Source organism: Erpetoichthys calabaricus, chromosome 1, assembly GCF_900747795.2.
Source record: "Erpetoichthys calabaricus chromosome 1, fErpCal1.3, whole genome shotgun sequence".
Lineage (NCBI taxonomy): Eukaryota > Metazoa > Chordata > Cladistia > Polypteriformes > Polypteridae > Erpetoichthys > Erpetoichthys calabaricus.
Genome location: NC_041394.2, coordinates 188808642 through 188825221, shown reverse-complemented (window position 1 = coordinate 188825221; position 16580 = coordinate 188808642). Strand labels below are relative to the sequence as shown.

The following is a 16580-nucleotide window of genomic DNA, read 5'->3' as shown; positions in this document are numbered from 1 at the left end:
ATCAGCGCATGTTTTCAACCTTAACATAATTCTTCGCTAAATGCTGATTTCTAGCAACTACAATAAAATGTTGATAATTCAACAAATTATTGATGTCATAATTCAGCAAGCTCAATCAATTAATCCTTATATCTTTAACAAACAAGAAAATTAACTCTGAACATCCACTGCTTCTTTACGGAGTATAGTTCATGTTGACCAAAGGCTTCATATCAGTGTATTGTGTAAGGCCATCCTATAAACAGCTTCAATATTTTCTACTGTATGTTCATTGTGATGACAAAGGGGTAGTGATTACTGACAAAACTCCAATACTGATACTTTTTTGGAAGTTGCTAAGATTCAAAAGTATTCAGGCAAACAAGATTTTGTTATTACCTCAATACTCTTGAATCTATGCAAGCTGCCATGTCCTGCCTGATAAAAAACATCTTTGCACCTAATTTTACTTGAAGTAAGAGCAAGTTATCTAGCAATATATAGCTCAGTTCAAAAGCCAAGGAAACTAACATAATACATTATTAAGATTCTTTGCTGACAGTGCCTTTGTTAGTGGTCTCTCAGAAACATTAAATCAGGAAATCAAGGATTTTTTTTTATTTAAGCAAATAGATTTCTATGGAACATGATGATAGTGTAGTTCATTAATCAGCAAAATTCCTAAATGTAGTTACTATTAGATCAGAATATGTGGTGCAGCGAAGCACTTAATGCTATCATGCTCAATGGGTTAATGCTGAAAAAAAAAAAAATAACTTATTTATTGAAAATATACATTGCCTTCCACAATGTCTTGGACAAAGACACATTTTTTCTTGATTAACCCCTCTGCTCCATGGTTTAAAATTACAAATCAAACAATTCAGACATGATTAAAATGCACATTGCAGACTTTAAGTGTATTTGCATACATTTCTGTCTCACCATGTAGAAATTACAACATTTTAATACATGGTCTCCCCATTTCAGGACATCATAATGTATTAATATTTCAATATTTTTCAAGTCAAAGTTATTTCATCACAAACATGTTACATATGCATTTGCTACATGAAACTGTGTTTTAAAGCTTAACGTTTTCTATAACATTTTAAAGATTCATTGCCAGTCCTGGCAATTTATAATGGATGTCATAGGGCACTGAGCACAACCGGAGAACAAGAGCCTAAAAACGTATCGAATATGTCACCTTTGAGGCAGCAAAATTTTCAATGTATAGAAAATATTCCAATCACTTTTCCAATGCATGTTTTTGACAACAAAAGGGACCTGGAAATAATAATTTTATTGTATATTCCTGGTACTATATGTCCAGTGTTAACATGAGAAGAACTTTGATTACAGCAAAACAATACAAAGCTGCTGTACCAGACAACATACTTTGCTGAGGGCTTACAGAATGTGCAAATCTGCTGACAGAACTCTTTACAGACATCTTCCCTGAGGCAAGCAGTCATCTCCAAGTGCTTCAAAACCACCATCATCATACTTGTACTGAAGAAGTCCCCTGGCCTCTTCCCACAATAACTATTGAACTAGAGCACTCACACCTCTCATCATGAATTGCTTTGAGAGTCTAGTTTCGGGGTGACTAGAAAGCAGAAGTCCCACATCACATGACCCTTTCTAGCTTGCCTATCACCCAAACCATTTCATTGAAGATGTCATATTGACTACTCTTCTTCTGAGGCTGTCCCATTTGGACAAGAAAGACACTTGTGCTAGGATTCTTTTCATTGACTTCAGCTCAGCTTTCAACACCATCATTCCTCAGAAGCATATAGGGAAATTGGGTCTGCTAGGCTACAACACAAGACTCCAGACAGTCGATGTTAGAAATACCACTCCCAGTACCATCACGCTGAGCACTGGTGCCTCCCCGAAGGCTTTGTGCTCACTCAGAATTGTACAGCTTCGTACAACTCTAACACCAACATTAAGTAGGCTTATAACACAACAGTAGTGGAACTCATCTGCAAAGGAGAAGAGTCAGCTTAAATAATTGAGATATGACAACTAGCAGACCTCAATAGCCAAGAAGTCGCAGCAATGCTTCCATTTCCTTTGGCAGCTGAAGGAAACAAGACTACCTCCCCCCATTCTCATCACATTCTACAGACCTCCATCGAGAGCATTCTAACCAGCTGTATCACTATCAGATTTGGAAACTGCAGTGTCTCTGACTGCAAGGTCCTACGACGTATAGTGCACATTGTACAAAAGACTGTTGGGTCCTCTCAGCCCTCCATTGAAGACATCTTTGTAAAGCGTTGTATCCACAAAGCTTATAGAATTGTGAAGGGCCGCTAAACCCTCCTCCCACAGTCTCTTTGTCCCATTTACATCTGGCAGAAGGTACTGTAGCATCCAAAACAGTTTTGCCAGGTATTACAACAGCTTCTACTCCTTGGCTGTCCATACTCTGAACTCTGTGATACCCACCTGACTTAAGATCTACCCTAGTAGTGAACTTATATGCACTACATTTGTTACACTTTTCACTACTGTTGTTTTTAATTATTAGCTTTACTGTTATTATTTATTAAATTATTTATTATGATGTATTTCAAATTATTATTATCTATTCACTTAGCTATTATTTATTTTTATTTTTTTAATTATCTATTTTAGTGTAATACAGTTCTTCACCTGTCTTACACTTGCCCTGTGTTTATGTGTATTTTGCACCATGGCCCTGGGGAATGTTATTTCATGCCACTGTATGCTGCAAGATCATGTATGGATGGTATGACAATAAAACCACTTGACTATTTTTCTCGAGGAAAGGATGTTTCCTATTTGCTTGTGTGACAGCAGTGGCCTTCACATGAGTTGTTCTAACATAAATATGGAAGAACATAAACATGATAACAAGCATATATCAGGAACAGTTTATTGTGATTTTACCTTTCAAGACAAAACCACTCCCTTCTGGGGGGTGAGTGGTTGTTGGACAGGAAAACAAATATTGACACAGAGCACAAAAATGATCTTCTTTCAAAATGGCCGAATCTTGTAATTTTTTTCTTGTTTGTTTGAAAATGACATGTAGAGGCTATTTTACAATGTGTACATAATCTCAAGATGTGGACCAATGCACAATAACTTTCGTGGCTTGAAAAATGGATGTATTTTAAAATTTTTAGGCTTTTGTTTTCTGGTTGGGTCTTGTGCCCCATGTCTTCAATTGCATCAGGACAGGTATGGCAAATGCATATACTATGTATACCATGTTTGTTAAGAAATAACTGACTTGAAAAATTAAGTATTTTTTGGAGTTAGAATGTTCTACACGTTTAAGACTGGAAAGGCTGGATAAGATTAAATCATGACATTAACTCATAACTACATGGTCATCTTGATATGGAGAAAAAAAAATACCTATAGCTAGTTCCATTGAAAACTTAACTTTTTTCCTTTCTGGAGTCTTTGCTACTATAGCTATATATTTAGTAAAAATACACTTATTGAACACTAATTGAAAAGGGAAAAAAAAAAGCCATCCACTGTTCTAAACTTGACAATGAAGTAACATGAAAACTAAAACAGATGAAAGCAGGACAGTTTTAGGTCTCAAAAAGAAACAATCTTTAACAAAACGTAATTAACAATGTAATTTAGAAACCATTTGGAAAGAGGCACCATAGCGCTAAAGCTAGAAACTTTAGGGTGAGACTCCCATCACATAAAGTTATTTTTTTTATCATAAGCATGCATATAAAATGCCCGTTAGTACATGATAGGAAAACATTTATATTATATATATATATATATATATATTTATTATATATATTATATATATTTATTATATATATTTATTATATATATATATATATATATATATATATATATATATATATAATGTGTGTAAACTTTTAGGAAAAGCACATGCACCAAAATGCAGTTGCTAATGAATACAAACACTACCTTTGATGCGTATGATCTCTTGAATGCCAAGGCGTGAGGAACATAAATTGACTTTTAACAGGCAGGAACAAAGGAAAGACAAAAAGCACAAATAAAAATGCGGGAATCATAATGATGAATGAATGCAATGTTAACATTTTTAAAATCAAACAGATTATAAATTAAAGTGAATTTTAACAAAAAAGCACAAGAACAGACATACATTTATATTATTAATACAAACAACCTAGATTAAAAATGCAGAACATACACATATTTTGCAAATACAGCCATTGTACAAGTGTAAAAAGAAACTGGATTTCAAATCACTATATATAGCATAATAGGAACAAAGATAATGCAGATTTTAAATTTATATATGTACAGAATACATTTTATTAATTACTATTCATCAAAAATATGTGGGGTTCTCTGCATTATCTTAATATTTTTCAGCTACTACAGATCAACTAACAGCAAACATGAAAGGAATAGTTCTAGTGGATCACTTGTATGGAGTAGCTTTTCATAACAAATATGTAGCATAATTGGCTCAATTAACTATAGTACAGGTGGGTTTACAGAAATGGACCTCTACGCATATGAAGCGAGATCTCCACTGCAAAAAAACTGCATAACAACTTCTGCAAATAATTGGTGCCACTGAAACAGCAGCGAGTCAACTGCATTGTGTAATCAAATTTTTTCTTGAAAAAAAAGTTAATGGAGATTTACTGTGTTTGTATATTGTGGGAATTTTCAGAGTTACTGCTTGTGACATTTCACCTTCTTTTGTTGCTGCCGAATTGCTATTCTATCCACACAAAAAAATGTACAAATTTGCTTTTTTCCTGTTAAGGTGAAAATAAAATGTAATAAGTTGGCTTTCAATTCAAAAGCTCAATCATACTTGAACACACTTCTCTGTCATGCACAAGAGCATTTTTATCAAGTGGTTTCAAGGCTATGAAAACACACAGCAATACTGAGACATAGATCTTACCAGCGGCATTTGATATGATAAAAATGGTATATGGTGAGAATGAAGCACTAAAACTAAAGAATATACCCCTGTCTAACAATACCGTGAAATAAAGAATTGGATCAATAGCAAAGAATTAACAGAGCACTTTAAAGGAGCAACTTAAAAATTCCATAGCCTACACTATACAAATGGACACTAGCAATGAGAGCAAAATTGCAGACATTTTGACTTTTGTTCATTACACACACTAAGATGCATTTTAAAATGATATTTTGAAGTGTCTCCAACTTCCTCAGCATGAGACAGTACAGAACATTTCTGCTGTCTTACAAATGTTTATGGAGGAGAGAGAAATTCCACAGGATAGGATGTTGAAATTCACAGTGCACTATTTATGGCTGGGTAGTGGACTGGCTTACGCAGATTGATCATAGATGTTTCCCCTTCTGTAGTCAGGATGCACTGCATGATCCACTGTGAGCAATTGGCAACAAAGAAGCTAACCGAAGTCCTTGCAGATATATTACACAAAGTAACTGCAATGGGTCAACTATATCAAACAAAATCCACTGTGTGCATGCTTATTTGCAAAACTTTGCAGTGATACAGGCTTTTAGCACAATTACTTTCACGCAGAATCACTGTGATTGGCAAAGAAAACAGTGCTGCAGAGATTTTTTCTACTTGGACATGAACTCTTGGCATTTTTCAGGGATGTTTGTGTACCCAGAACAAAATGGCTCTGCTTGCCTGTATAACTGATATATTTGCAAAAGTTAATGAAATGAGCATAAGCATGCAGGAGAAAAACAAACGGTATTATGCAGATAAGAGATTAATGGATTTAGGGGGAAACTAGCATTCAGGAGAAGAAAATCTTTTGAAAGAAAATTGTTTTTTTTGTCTGTTTTTGACAGACAAAAGTCTGGCTGATCAGTGCTCCACTCACACAACACTGATCATCTAAAATGTGTGAAGAAGCACTTCACGTCTGGATATGCCAACATTTAACTACATAAGACCTACTCCACTGCAATCCAAGCTCTGTGAATCTGCCAGACAAAGTTACAAAACAGGTGATTGAGCTGTCTTGTGATTGAACACTGCAAGTACTGTACTGCAAGTGTCAGTAGAATAGCTTTGGTTTGGAACCAAAGATGATTACCCTGACATTTCTCTGTGTGCTTTAAAAAATCTAGTTTCCTTTGCAAGCACTTAATTGTATGAAGCTGGATTATGTGATCTTGGTTGCCTGAAAATTTAGTACAGTTCCAGGCTAGATGTGACTGATGAGATGAAATGTACTTACTCAACTGTATCTCCAGACTTTGACAACCTGCAGCGTGACATGCAGGCACAACTATTTAATTAGACATGATAAGTTCACATGGTCATTTATGCCAACATACTATGGTTTCATGTACTCTTAAGTAAAACAGTATAGTAAAATGTTCTGTAATATATACTGTTGCTCATCAATAAACAACTAATTGAATAGGAAGGCCCGGAGTTGAAACTGCAAATAACTGTCCATCCATCCATTGTCTCCCGCTTATCCGAGGTCGGGTCGCGGGGGCAGCAGCTTGAGCAGAGATGCCCAGACTTCCCTCTCCCCGGCCACTTCTTCTAGCTCTTCCGGGAGAATCCCAAGGCGTTCCCAGGCCAGTCGAGAGGCATAGTCCCTCCAGCATGTCCTGGGTCTTCCCCGGGGCCTCCTCCCGGTTGGACGTGCCCGGAACACCTCACCAGGGAGGCGTCCAGGAGGCATCCTGATCAGATGCCCGAGCCACCTCATCTGACTCCTCTCGATGCGGAGGAGCAGCGGCTCTACTCTGAGCCCCTCCCAGATGACTGAGCTTCTCACCCTATCTTTAAGGGAAAGCCCAGACACCCTGCGGAGGAAACTCATTTCAGCCGCTTGTATTCGCGATCTCGTTCTTTCGGTCACTACCCATAGCTCATGACCATAGGTGAGGGTAGGAACATAGATCGACTGGTAAATTGAGAGCTTCGCCTTGCGGCTCAGCTCCTTTTTCACCACGACAGACCGATGCAACGCCCGCATTACTGCGGATGCCGCACCGATCCGCCTGTCGATCTCACGCTCCATTCTTCCCTCACTCGTGAACAAGACCCCGAGATACTTGAACTCCTCCACTTGGGGCAGGATCTCGCTACCAACCCTGAGAGGGCACTCCACCCTTTTCCGGTTGAGGACCATGGTCTCGGATTTGGAGGTGCTGATTCTCATCCCAGCCGCTTCACACTCGGCTGCGAACCGATCCAGAGAGAGCTGAAGATCATGGCCTGATGAAGCAAACAGGACAACATCATCTGCAAAAAGCAGTGACCCAATCCTGAGCCCACCAAACCGGACCCCCTCAACACCCTGGCTGCGCCTAGAAATTCTGTCCATAAAAGTTATGAACAGAATCGGTGACAAAGGGCAGCCCTGGCGGAGTCCAACTCTCACTGGAAACGGGTTCGACTTACTGCCGGCAATGCGGACCAAGCTCTGGCACTGATCGTACAGGGACTGAACAGCCCTTATCAGGGGGGCCGGTACCCCATACTCTCGGAGTACCCCCCACAGGATTCCCCGAGGGACACGGTCGAATGCCTTTTCTAAGTCCACAAAACACATGTAGACTGGTTGGGCAAACTCCCATGCACCCTCCAGGACCCTGCTAAGGGTATAGAGCTGGTCCACTGTTCCGCGACCAGGACGAAAACCACACTGTTCCTCCTGAATCCGAGGCTCGACTATCCGACGGACCCTCCTCTCCAGGACCCCTGAATAGACTTTTCCAGGGAGGCTGAGGAGTGTGATCCCTCTGTAGTTGGAACACACCCTCCGATCCCCCTTCTTAAAGAGGGGGACCACCACCCCGGTCTGCCAATCCAGAGGCACTGTCCCTGATGTCCATGCGATGTTGCAGAGGCGTGTCAGCCAAGACAGTCCTACAACATCCAGAGCCTTGAGGAACTCCGGGCGTATCTCATCCACCCCCGGGGCCCTGCCACCAAGGAGTTTTTTGACCACCTCGGTGACCTCAGTCCCAGAGATGGGGGAGCCCACCTCTGAGTCCCCAGGCTCTGCTTCCTCATTGGAAGGCATGTTAATGGGATTGAGGAGGTCTTCGAAGTATTCCCCCCACCAACCCACAACGTCCCGAGTCGAGGTCAGCAGCGCACCATCCCCACCATATACAGTGTTGACACTGACTACAGACCTTCTTCCAGCTGACTTCAGAGACTATTGTGTGCTTTTTGACAAACTCTGAGATGTCTTGTCCGTTTACTTTGTGAATGGTGGGTTTCTTTTTGCCACTAATCCTAAAGCTGCAACTGGAGAACCACTGACACAGCTATTGTATGCAAATTCTTTCCAATCTCAGCTACTGTAGCTTGTAACTTCTTCAGAGTTCTCGTAGCTCTCTTGATGGCCTCAATTACTAGTCTTCTTCTAGCATGATCATTCAGTTTTTATGGATGGCCTGTTCTAGGCAGATTTGCAGCTGTGCTATACTCTTCCCATTTCTTAATGATTGATTTAACTGAACTCCAAGGGATATTTAGTGACTTGGATATTTTGTTGTATGCATCACCTGACTTGTGATTTTCAATCACTTTTTCTCAAATATAATGGAATGTTACTTTGTCTTCAAGGTGTATGTTAGGCCATGATACTCACTCAGCACAAGCTGGACCTTCCAGATAAGGTTAATTTATACTACATTCAATTGAAACCCTTTGACTACAGACAAGTTCTCCCTTTAACTAATTATGTGACTTCTAAAACCAATTGGCTGCACCAGTGGTGATTTAGGTGTGCCATATTAAAGAGGGGGATGATGATGATGATGACAATAATAAATACATTTTATTTATATGCAATCAAAGATGTTGTGTTTTATGTTAAAAATGTAGACCACTTTGGAGAGATATATTTTCATTATTACATTAGCAAGTCTTTTTCTACTGATCAGTGTTGTGATTCAGTGTTGAATAACAATAAAAATGTGAAACCTTCCAAGAGGGTGAATACTTTTTATAGGCATAATAATGCTCTCCTTTTCAGTTGCTGGTGTCTTTCTTGCCAAAACAAAGCCAAAATAACAAGTAGCTGGGTCTGCTCAACACTTTTTACCTAACCTTAATGAGTACAACCATGAAGAATGACACATTCTTTTAATATAATTTGCATTCCTCAATTACACAGGTAGTTTCTTTATTTTGTCAGTTCCTGTTTGAGGGTTTTCTGTAAATAGGAAGAGTAAGAATACACGTATATCCTCCCAAAAAAAGTCCACCTAGATAAGCATAATAGCATAATGCATTATGTGTGGGATATTATAAATAACACATTTTAAATATGCAGGCATATCACTGTGTGTCCACTGCACTGAAGCACTACAGAAAGAGCAAGGGTTGAGCTTCCCTTATTTTGCAAAATTAAATTAAGTGCTCCTCCCACACAATGTGCAATTGTTGTTATAAAGATTTACACAGATCTACCCATTTTTTGGCTAAAACAGTATCTCCACATACAGTGGTGTGAAAAAACTATTTGCCCCCTTCCTGATTTCTTATTCTTTTGCATGTTTGTCACACAAAATGTTTCTGATCATCAAACACATTTAACCATTAGTCAAATATAACACAAGTAAACACAAAATGCAGTTTTTAAATGATGGTGTTTATTATTTAGGGAGAAAAAAAAATCCAAACCTACATGGCCCTGTGTGAAAAAAGTAATTGCCCCCTTGTTAAAAAATAACCTAACTGTGGTGTATCACACCTGAGTTTCAATTTCCGTAGCCACCCCCAGGCCTGATTACTGCCACACCTGTTTCAATCAAGAAATCACTTAAATAGGAGCTGCCTGACACAGAGAAGTAGACCAAAAGCACCTCAAAAGCTAGACATCATGCCAAGATCCAAAGAAATTCAGGAACAAATGAGAACAGAAGTAATTGAGATCTATCAGTCTGGTAAAGGTTATAAAGCCATTTCTAAAGCTTTGGACTCCAGCGAACCACAGTGAGAGCCATTATCCACAAATGGCAAAAACATGGAACAGTGGTGAACCTTCCCAGGAGTGGCCGGCCGACCAAAATTACCCCAAGAGCGCAGAGACGACTCATCCGAGAGGTCACAAAAGACCCCAGGACAACGTCTAAAGAACTGCAGGCCTCACTTGCCTCAATTAAGGTCAGTGTTCACGACTCCACCATAAGAAAGAGACTGGGCAAAAACGGCCTGCATGGCAGATTTCCAAGACGCAAACCACTGTTAAGCAAAAAGAACATTAGGGCTCGTCTCAATTTTGCTAAGAAACATCTCAATGATTGCCAAGACTTTTGGGAAAATACCTTGTGGACTGATGAGACAAAAGTTGAACTTTTTGGAAGGCAAATGTCCCGTTACATCTGGCGTAAAAGGAACACAGCATTTCAGAAAAAGAACATCATACCAACAGTAAAATATGGTGGTGGTAGTGTGATGGGTCTGGGGTTGTTTTGCTGCTTCAGGACCTGGAAGGCTTGCTGTGATAGATGGAACCATGAATTCTACTGTCTACCAAAAAATCCTGAAGGAGAATGTCCGGCCATCTGTTTGTCAACTCAAGCTGAAGCGATCTTGGGTGCTGCAACAGGACAATGACCCAAAACACACCAGCAAATCCACCTCTGAATGGCTGAAGAAAAACAAAATGAAGACTTTGGAGTGGCCTAGTCAAAGTCCTGACCTGAATCCAATTGAGATGCTATGGCATGACCTTAAAAAGGCGGTTCATGCTGGAAAAACCCTCAAATAAAGCTGAATTACAACAATTTTGCAAAGATGAGTGGGCCAAAATTCCTCCAGAGCGCTGTAATAGACTCATTGCAAGTTATCGCAAACGCTTGATTGCAGTTATTGCTGCTAAGGGTGGCCCAACCAGTTATTAGGTTCAGGGGGGCAATTACTTTTTCACACAGGGCCATGTAGGTTTGGATTTTTTTTTTCTCCCTAAATAATAAAAACCACCATTTACAAACTGCATTTTGTGTTTACTTGTGTTATATTTGACTAATGGTTAAATGTGTTTGATGATCAGAAACATTTTGTGTGACAAACATGCAAAAGAATAAGAAATCAGTAAGGGGGCAAATAGTTTTTCACACCACTGTATAAGCCTACAACCTCCCCCCAAAAAGCTTATCATATTCAAGATATGCACTTGGAATATGACATGTGTCAGGAGATGTACTGTGCTACTGAGATTCAGTTGTGTCATATATCTTGAGTTTAGTCAAAAAGCAGCTCATAGTTTCCTTCTGTTCTTGCTGTTTATGCAATAATTTAATACATATGAAACTAATTCATAAAATCTGTTCCTTTTGCATAAAAAAAATCACTCATTTATGTTACTGCACATGGCTTTTTACATTTCAATTACTCTATATATCTCTAAATAACTAATGCCAAAAGTAAAACATTTCATACCTTAGGTGTTATAATCATGTTTCATTTCCATACACAATAAAGTATACTGCATTTCCTAATTCACATTTCCCTAAGTACTATCTTTTGTAATTTTCCTAAGTGATCAAAAATAAGCTTTGGATATACATCTGCATTGTTTTAATCCAAAATAGTTTATTTTTTATTGAAGTACATCATACCTCCTCATTTTTCCTTTGCATGTCTGAGACAAGGTCAAATATGTCATGCAACCTCTGAAGCACAAAATTAGAATAAAATAGACAAATGAACTACATAAGTTGGCATAATATGACAAAATAAGAACTTTTTTTATTTTATTTTCTAATTTGTACAACCCAATAAGTTAAAAATACACATTCACCTTTGTAAGGAGAGGGAAAACATCATTTTAAAGAAATGTGCTAATGCTCTACATATTAAGTTACTGTGATATGCTGATTAGAAGCATGTTTCTTAGAAATACTCTTGCATAATATAAATGTATATTAAAACACTTTCAAATTATATATAAAATTAATTTTAACACATGCCAAAAAGTAGTATTTAAGTCTAAACATGTTCATACTTTGTAGATATGGTTAACAGATGCACAGTACCACTTCTGCTAACACTAAATTAAACTGTCATAGATTAATTCTGATATATTTGTATGAGTCCCTTTTTAACTAGTATAACGTAAGCATCCAAGAGTCCTTAAGTATAAACACATACACACACACAAACATTTACATGCAGTCACACACTGACTTACGGCTCCATTTACGATCGCCTATTTGGCAGTATGTCATTCACAAAGTGTACAGGTCATTGAAATGGAGGCTGGATGCGTCTGGTGTGGATCACCAGATGCACATTTCAACTTCTGGTACAGAGTAGCACAAACCAATCTTCAAGTCTCCACAGCCATATGCCAGGTCCATAATGGAAAAGCGGTGTGGGACGAATGCATGAGAAAAAGTCACGTGGAACAGTGAAGATCAAAACAAATCAAAGAGCCCTCTATTAGTCTGAAAACATGACAGAACCTCATTTGGGTCTGTGGTAGTGTGCAGTTTTTTTGGTGTTCCAGTCTGGCTGTAAGACGTTACAGGTGAGCTGGGAGACAGAGAGCGAAAGACTTGCTAGGCTGGCAGTAAAGGAAATGAAGGTAAAGAAAACACAATCCAATGCCAGCATGGCCTTATTCCTTATTTTTAACTAACTTATTTATTCTGTGATTTTTATAGGAAGGCACTACTTTTTACACAATATTTTTTTTTGAAGAATCAAAAAACTTTACTTATTTTATTTTTTTTAATACTGTACTGTTGAACAAAAAGTATAAAGCATTTTCGCACATTCTTGTTGTTCTGTGTCCTCATTCTCCCTAGTCCATCTCAGTTTCATGAATATCAGAGACCCAGGTCTCAGGGGAGTGTGCCAGCTATGGGCATCACAGACCCTGTGAAATAATAATTACAATGAAATATTTATTACTTTTTACTAAATGTTTCTATCTACTTTATGGAAGAAAAAAGTTTGAACCATCTGAACAGATAGTAAACCAAAAATATGTGCCAGCCAGCTGCCTGAAGTCTGCTTCCATCACTGCTTCGATTCAGGCGGTATCATTCAATGTCTGTCAGTGCTGCCATAAGTATGCAACCTCTAATGGCTGGTTTTGGCAATTTCTAGAACATTATTACCCAAGAAGAATGTCCTCAAATTGGCTGGTTGTAAATCTGTGCATGACTGATATAAAGTATATACTGTAGATATGTTGGGCAGTTATTTTTTCAATTACCTCATCTTTCACCGAGCATTACATTCAAAAATCAAAACAAATAAGTCGCTACAGAAATCATCTCAGAAAGGCACTCAATAGACAAAAATAAAATCTTGTGAAATGATATCACTAGTTAAAAGTAATCTCTGGGTTCTGACAGTGCAATAATATTAGTAAGTCAATGTTAGTAACATATGCTCCATTCAATAAATTTATTTTTTAAATTTCACAAATCAAATATAAATATCTGTGATAATGCTGAAAGGGCAACAAGTTGTGCAACTGTCCAATTTTCATCCTACAATGTAATAATGAACTACAAGTAACATTTATCTTATCTTGTTATATTCATTTACTTTAGAATAAGGGCAGAGGTGCAGATAAAAATAAGGTGGAGTTAGAGAGAGCCATCTGGCAGCTTAACTGAATGAGCAGCTGCCAAAAAACTATTTTGATCACAATCCAGTAAAAATAAGTGCTCCAACACACCTCTGTTTTAGATTTCTGAGAAGATCTTTCCAAAACATCATCACAGGAGAGATCAGAGTCTTCAGAGAAACTCAAGTATCTACGTAAGTGAAGGTCTGCAAGGAAATATTAAAAATTAGTAAAACACTTCATAAATACATAACCAAAATGTCCATTAATACAAAAGACTCATATAAAACATGAAATAAAATATACTCCAGGAAAGTATATTTATTCAGCCATTACTAGACTGATTTTCACATCCACTTATTCGTTTACTATGGGGGTACTACAGGAAGAGCTCATCCTGGCAATGATGTAAAGTAGTGATATTAGTAGAATGCTCCCATTATACTACCCTCCCACCACAATTTGCCACAACACAACCACAAGTTGTAAAACATTTAATCTGTGTTTTTGCATATGGTTAACAAAACATACTTTACATTTTATGAACTGTAATTTATTTTATTATAAAAGAAAACTAAGCAAATTATAATTAATAACATGTTTAATCATTGTTCATTAGATTTCTTCTAGAAGTGTTTTAAGTTTAGGATTTTTATTAGCTTTCTTCTGAGTAGGTGTAAAGTTTAAGATTTTCCCCACAACTGAAAATGTCAGAAATTAAAAAAACTATTTTCACTGTATAATGTTAAAAATTCAAAATATCAGAGTAAACAACTCATCAACATAAAAGCTAATATGGTCAAGGCTACTGTTTTCCAAATTATGATAAAAAAAAAATTAAAGTTTTAATGTCACTAGAATGATGACATAAGAATATGAAAACACAAACAAACTTGTTATGTGCATTGTGATATTTTATGTGCAGCAAAAACACCATAATTTAGGCTAGATTTAGGCACAAAGGTTTATGCTTAGTTCTAAATCATATGCTAGTTCTAAACCTCATTTGATTAGTAGACATTAAAAAAGCTTACTACCAGTTAGCTTAATAGGGATAATATATTCACCTAGCCTACGCCCGCCGTAGCATATGGCGGTGTAAGAACAGGTACGGAAAACGGTGAGAAAGGAATTCAGAAATCAGGAAGAAATAAATACTTCTTGAAAAACGCAGTGTGCATGTAGAATTTCCGGCCAAGCAGGATTACATGTGAAAGTGAAAAATAATACGTACTATAGCCATGGCATCCTGATAGTTTTGTTGCATGTATCTTGGACTTCTTGGAAATGTGGACAGTAATATGATCATTTTGCCTACACGAACGTTGTTATTTTCAGCGTTTGCTTGCAGTGCGTCTGATAGTTCAACGCGCAGATCTTGTTGATGTGTTCTGAGATAGTTGAGACGCACGCCCTCTGTTTTAACATACACATCTACGACGTACTGTTGGAATAGTTTGCCACTGGAGTGCAAAATACTAAATGTATTCCTCATTGCTAATCTGTACGCATAAAATTGTGATTGAGTAAGCCTTATTCGCTTGGCGGTTCTTTTATCGGGAACATGTTGTAAATCTTTGTGCCAGCCAATGTCTCCATAAGGGAATAAAAATGGGTAAACCATAGGATCGCAATTCATATTGAGCGTGGAAATCTGTTTACAGGAGTTGCCTATGGGATAGATGCAAATGTCCCTTTCGGCAGGCGTTTCACCGTCTTCTCCGATGAAAATCGCTGCAACATCGGTGTGACATGTCGGGGCACTGTATCATCGTAAATCCTGCCTAGGGGTTTCCTTGAAAACCATTCGTACAGATGCTGTTGGATTGGACTGAGCGATTTCATGCATGTGTTTGTATGATTTAGCGAAGGGGTTGATGGTTCTGAGCATGGAATCTAGTTGGAGAAGTACATTTTCGCTGCATGCAGAATTTGCTTTATTTTGCAAGCGTACTTTAGTAGCTTGCGCTGTGTCAAAAACATACAACTGTCCATATCCTGGAGAGGTAGAAGTGTTAGCATATAGTGGAGAGATTTGGTGATAAATTTGCCCGTGTATTTTAAAATAGTATGGTCCGTGGCCAGGAGGTTGAGTTATCTGTGCACCCATGGAAGCAAACGCTAGAGGAGGGTTGTATTCTCGAATGTGTTCACGATAATTTTTAGCTTCTGATGTTTGCTGTGTAAGAAGATGTTGTAAAGACACAGGTGGCTCCCGCAAGGGTGGTAAAGCTACTTTACTGTTGTGGCAGCACCTCGAGTACTTGTCGGCTGTATTATGCTCAGCAGGCCAGTATAGTGCATGACATGGAAGACAACGAATAGGAATCGAGAAATGCCGTGTCGGCTGCGAGTGGGTGGGACCGGTTTTGAAGTGGAAGCAGGACGAACCAGAAGAGAAATATATATAAGAGATGTGAACAACAAAAGACATGATTTGTGTGGCAGCTACTTCTGTCATTTTAAAACTTCACTGGAATAGCTGAAAATTGTAATACAAAAATGTGCTAAGTTTGTATAGATGCTTGTGTTATTTCTGTATAATGAACAAAATTCAAAAGCCATGCATTCATTTTCCAAACTTACTTACACAAATTCAGAGTTGTAAGGAGACAAAGAGTATCACTGCTGCATTGGGGATGATTCAAGAACGAATCCTTGATGGAGCACTAGTCTTACCTAGAGTACACCTACGCAAATTCTTATGTACTAGGCCAATTTAAAATCACTTAACACTAAAGAAGGTAGAATGAGCAAACTCCTTATACATGTAGTGATTGGGGTGGGATTTAAGCCCACTCTCTTGGATCTTTGGGATTGCTAAAATATAAAGTGCAATATAAATAAAATTTATTATTATTATTATTATTATCTTTACGACAGTCATGCAAACCACTCCAGCTCATTGTCTAATTAAATTTATTTCTGGTGAAAATAAGAACATGACCCAAAGAATGTTATAAATCCTAAAACTTTCCCAAATTCCACAATCTTGCCATATGTTGATTGAAAAATGTAAAAAAAAATCTAATTGATATATTTCACATTTTTAAC

At 37.9% G+C, this 16580-nt stretch overlaps 1 protein-coding gene across 10 annotated transcripts in view; it reads right to left on the bottom strand.

Annotated features, from left to right (window-relative positions):
• The window catches only part of mical3a (microtubule associated monooxygenase, calponin and LIM domain containing 3a), a 431263-nt gene that overhangs the window by 41652 nt on the left and 373031 nt on the right, over positions 1 to 16580 (bottom strand). For 5 of the 10 annotated variants that reach the window (XM_051922884.1, XM_051922891.1, XM_051922904.1 and 2 more), the window contains 3 exons: positions 13638 to 13732; positions 11563 to 11616; positions 3928 to 3978 (listed from right to left, as the gene is read on the bottom strand). In XM_051922884.1, coding sequence (XP_051778844.1) covers positions 3928 to 3978; positions 11563 to 11616; positions 13638 to 13732 — 200 coding nt within the window. The remainder of the gene's footprint in view (positions 1 to 3927; positions 3979 to 11562; positions 11617 to 13637; positions 13733 to 16580) is intronic. The other 5 variants (XM_051922895.1, XM_051922902.1, XM_051922899.1 and 2 more) reach the window with 2 other exon arrangements.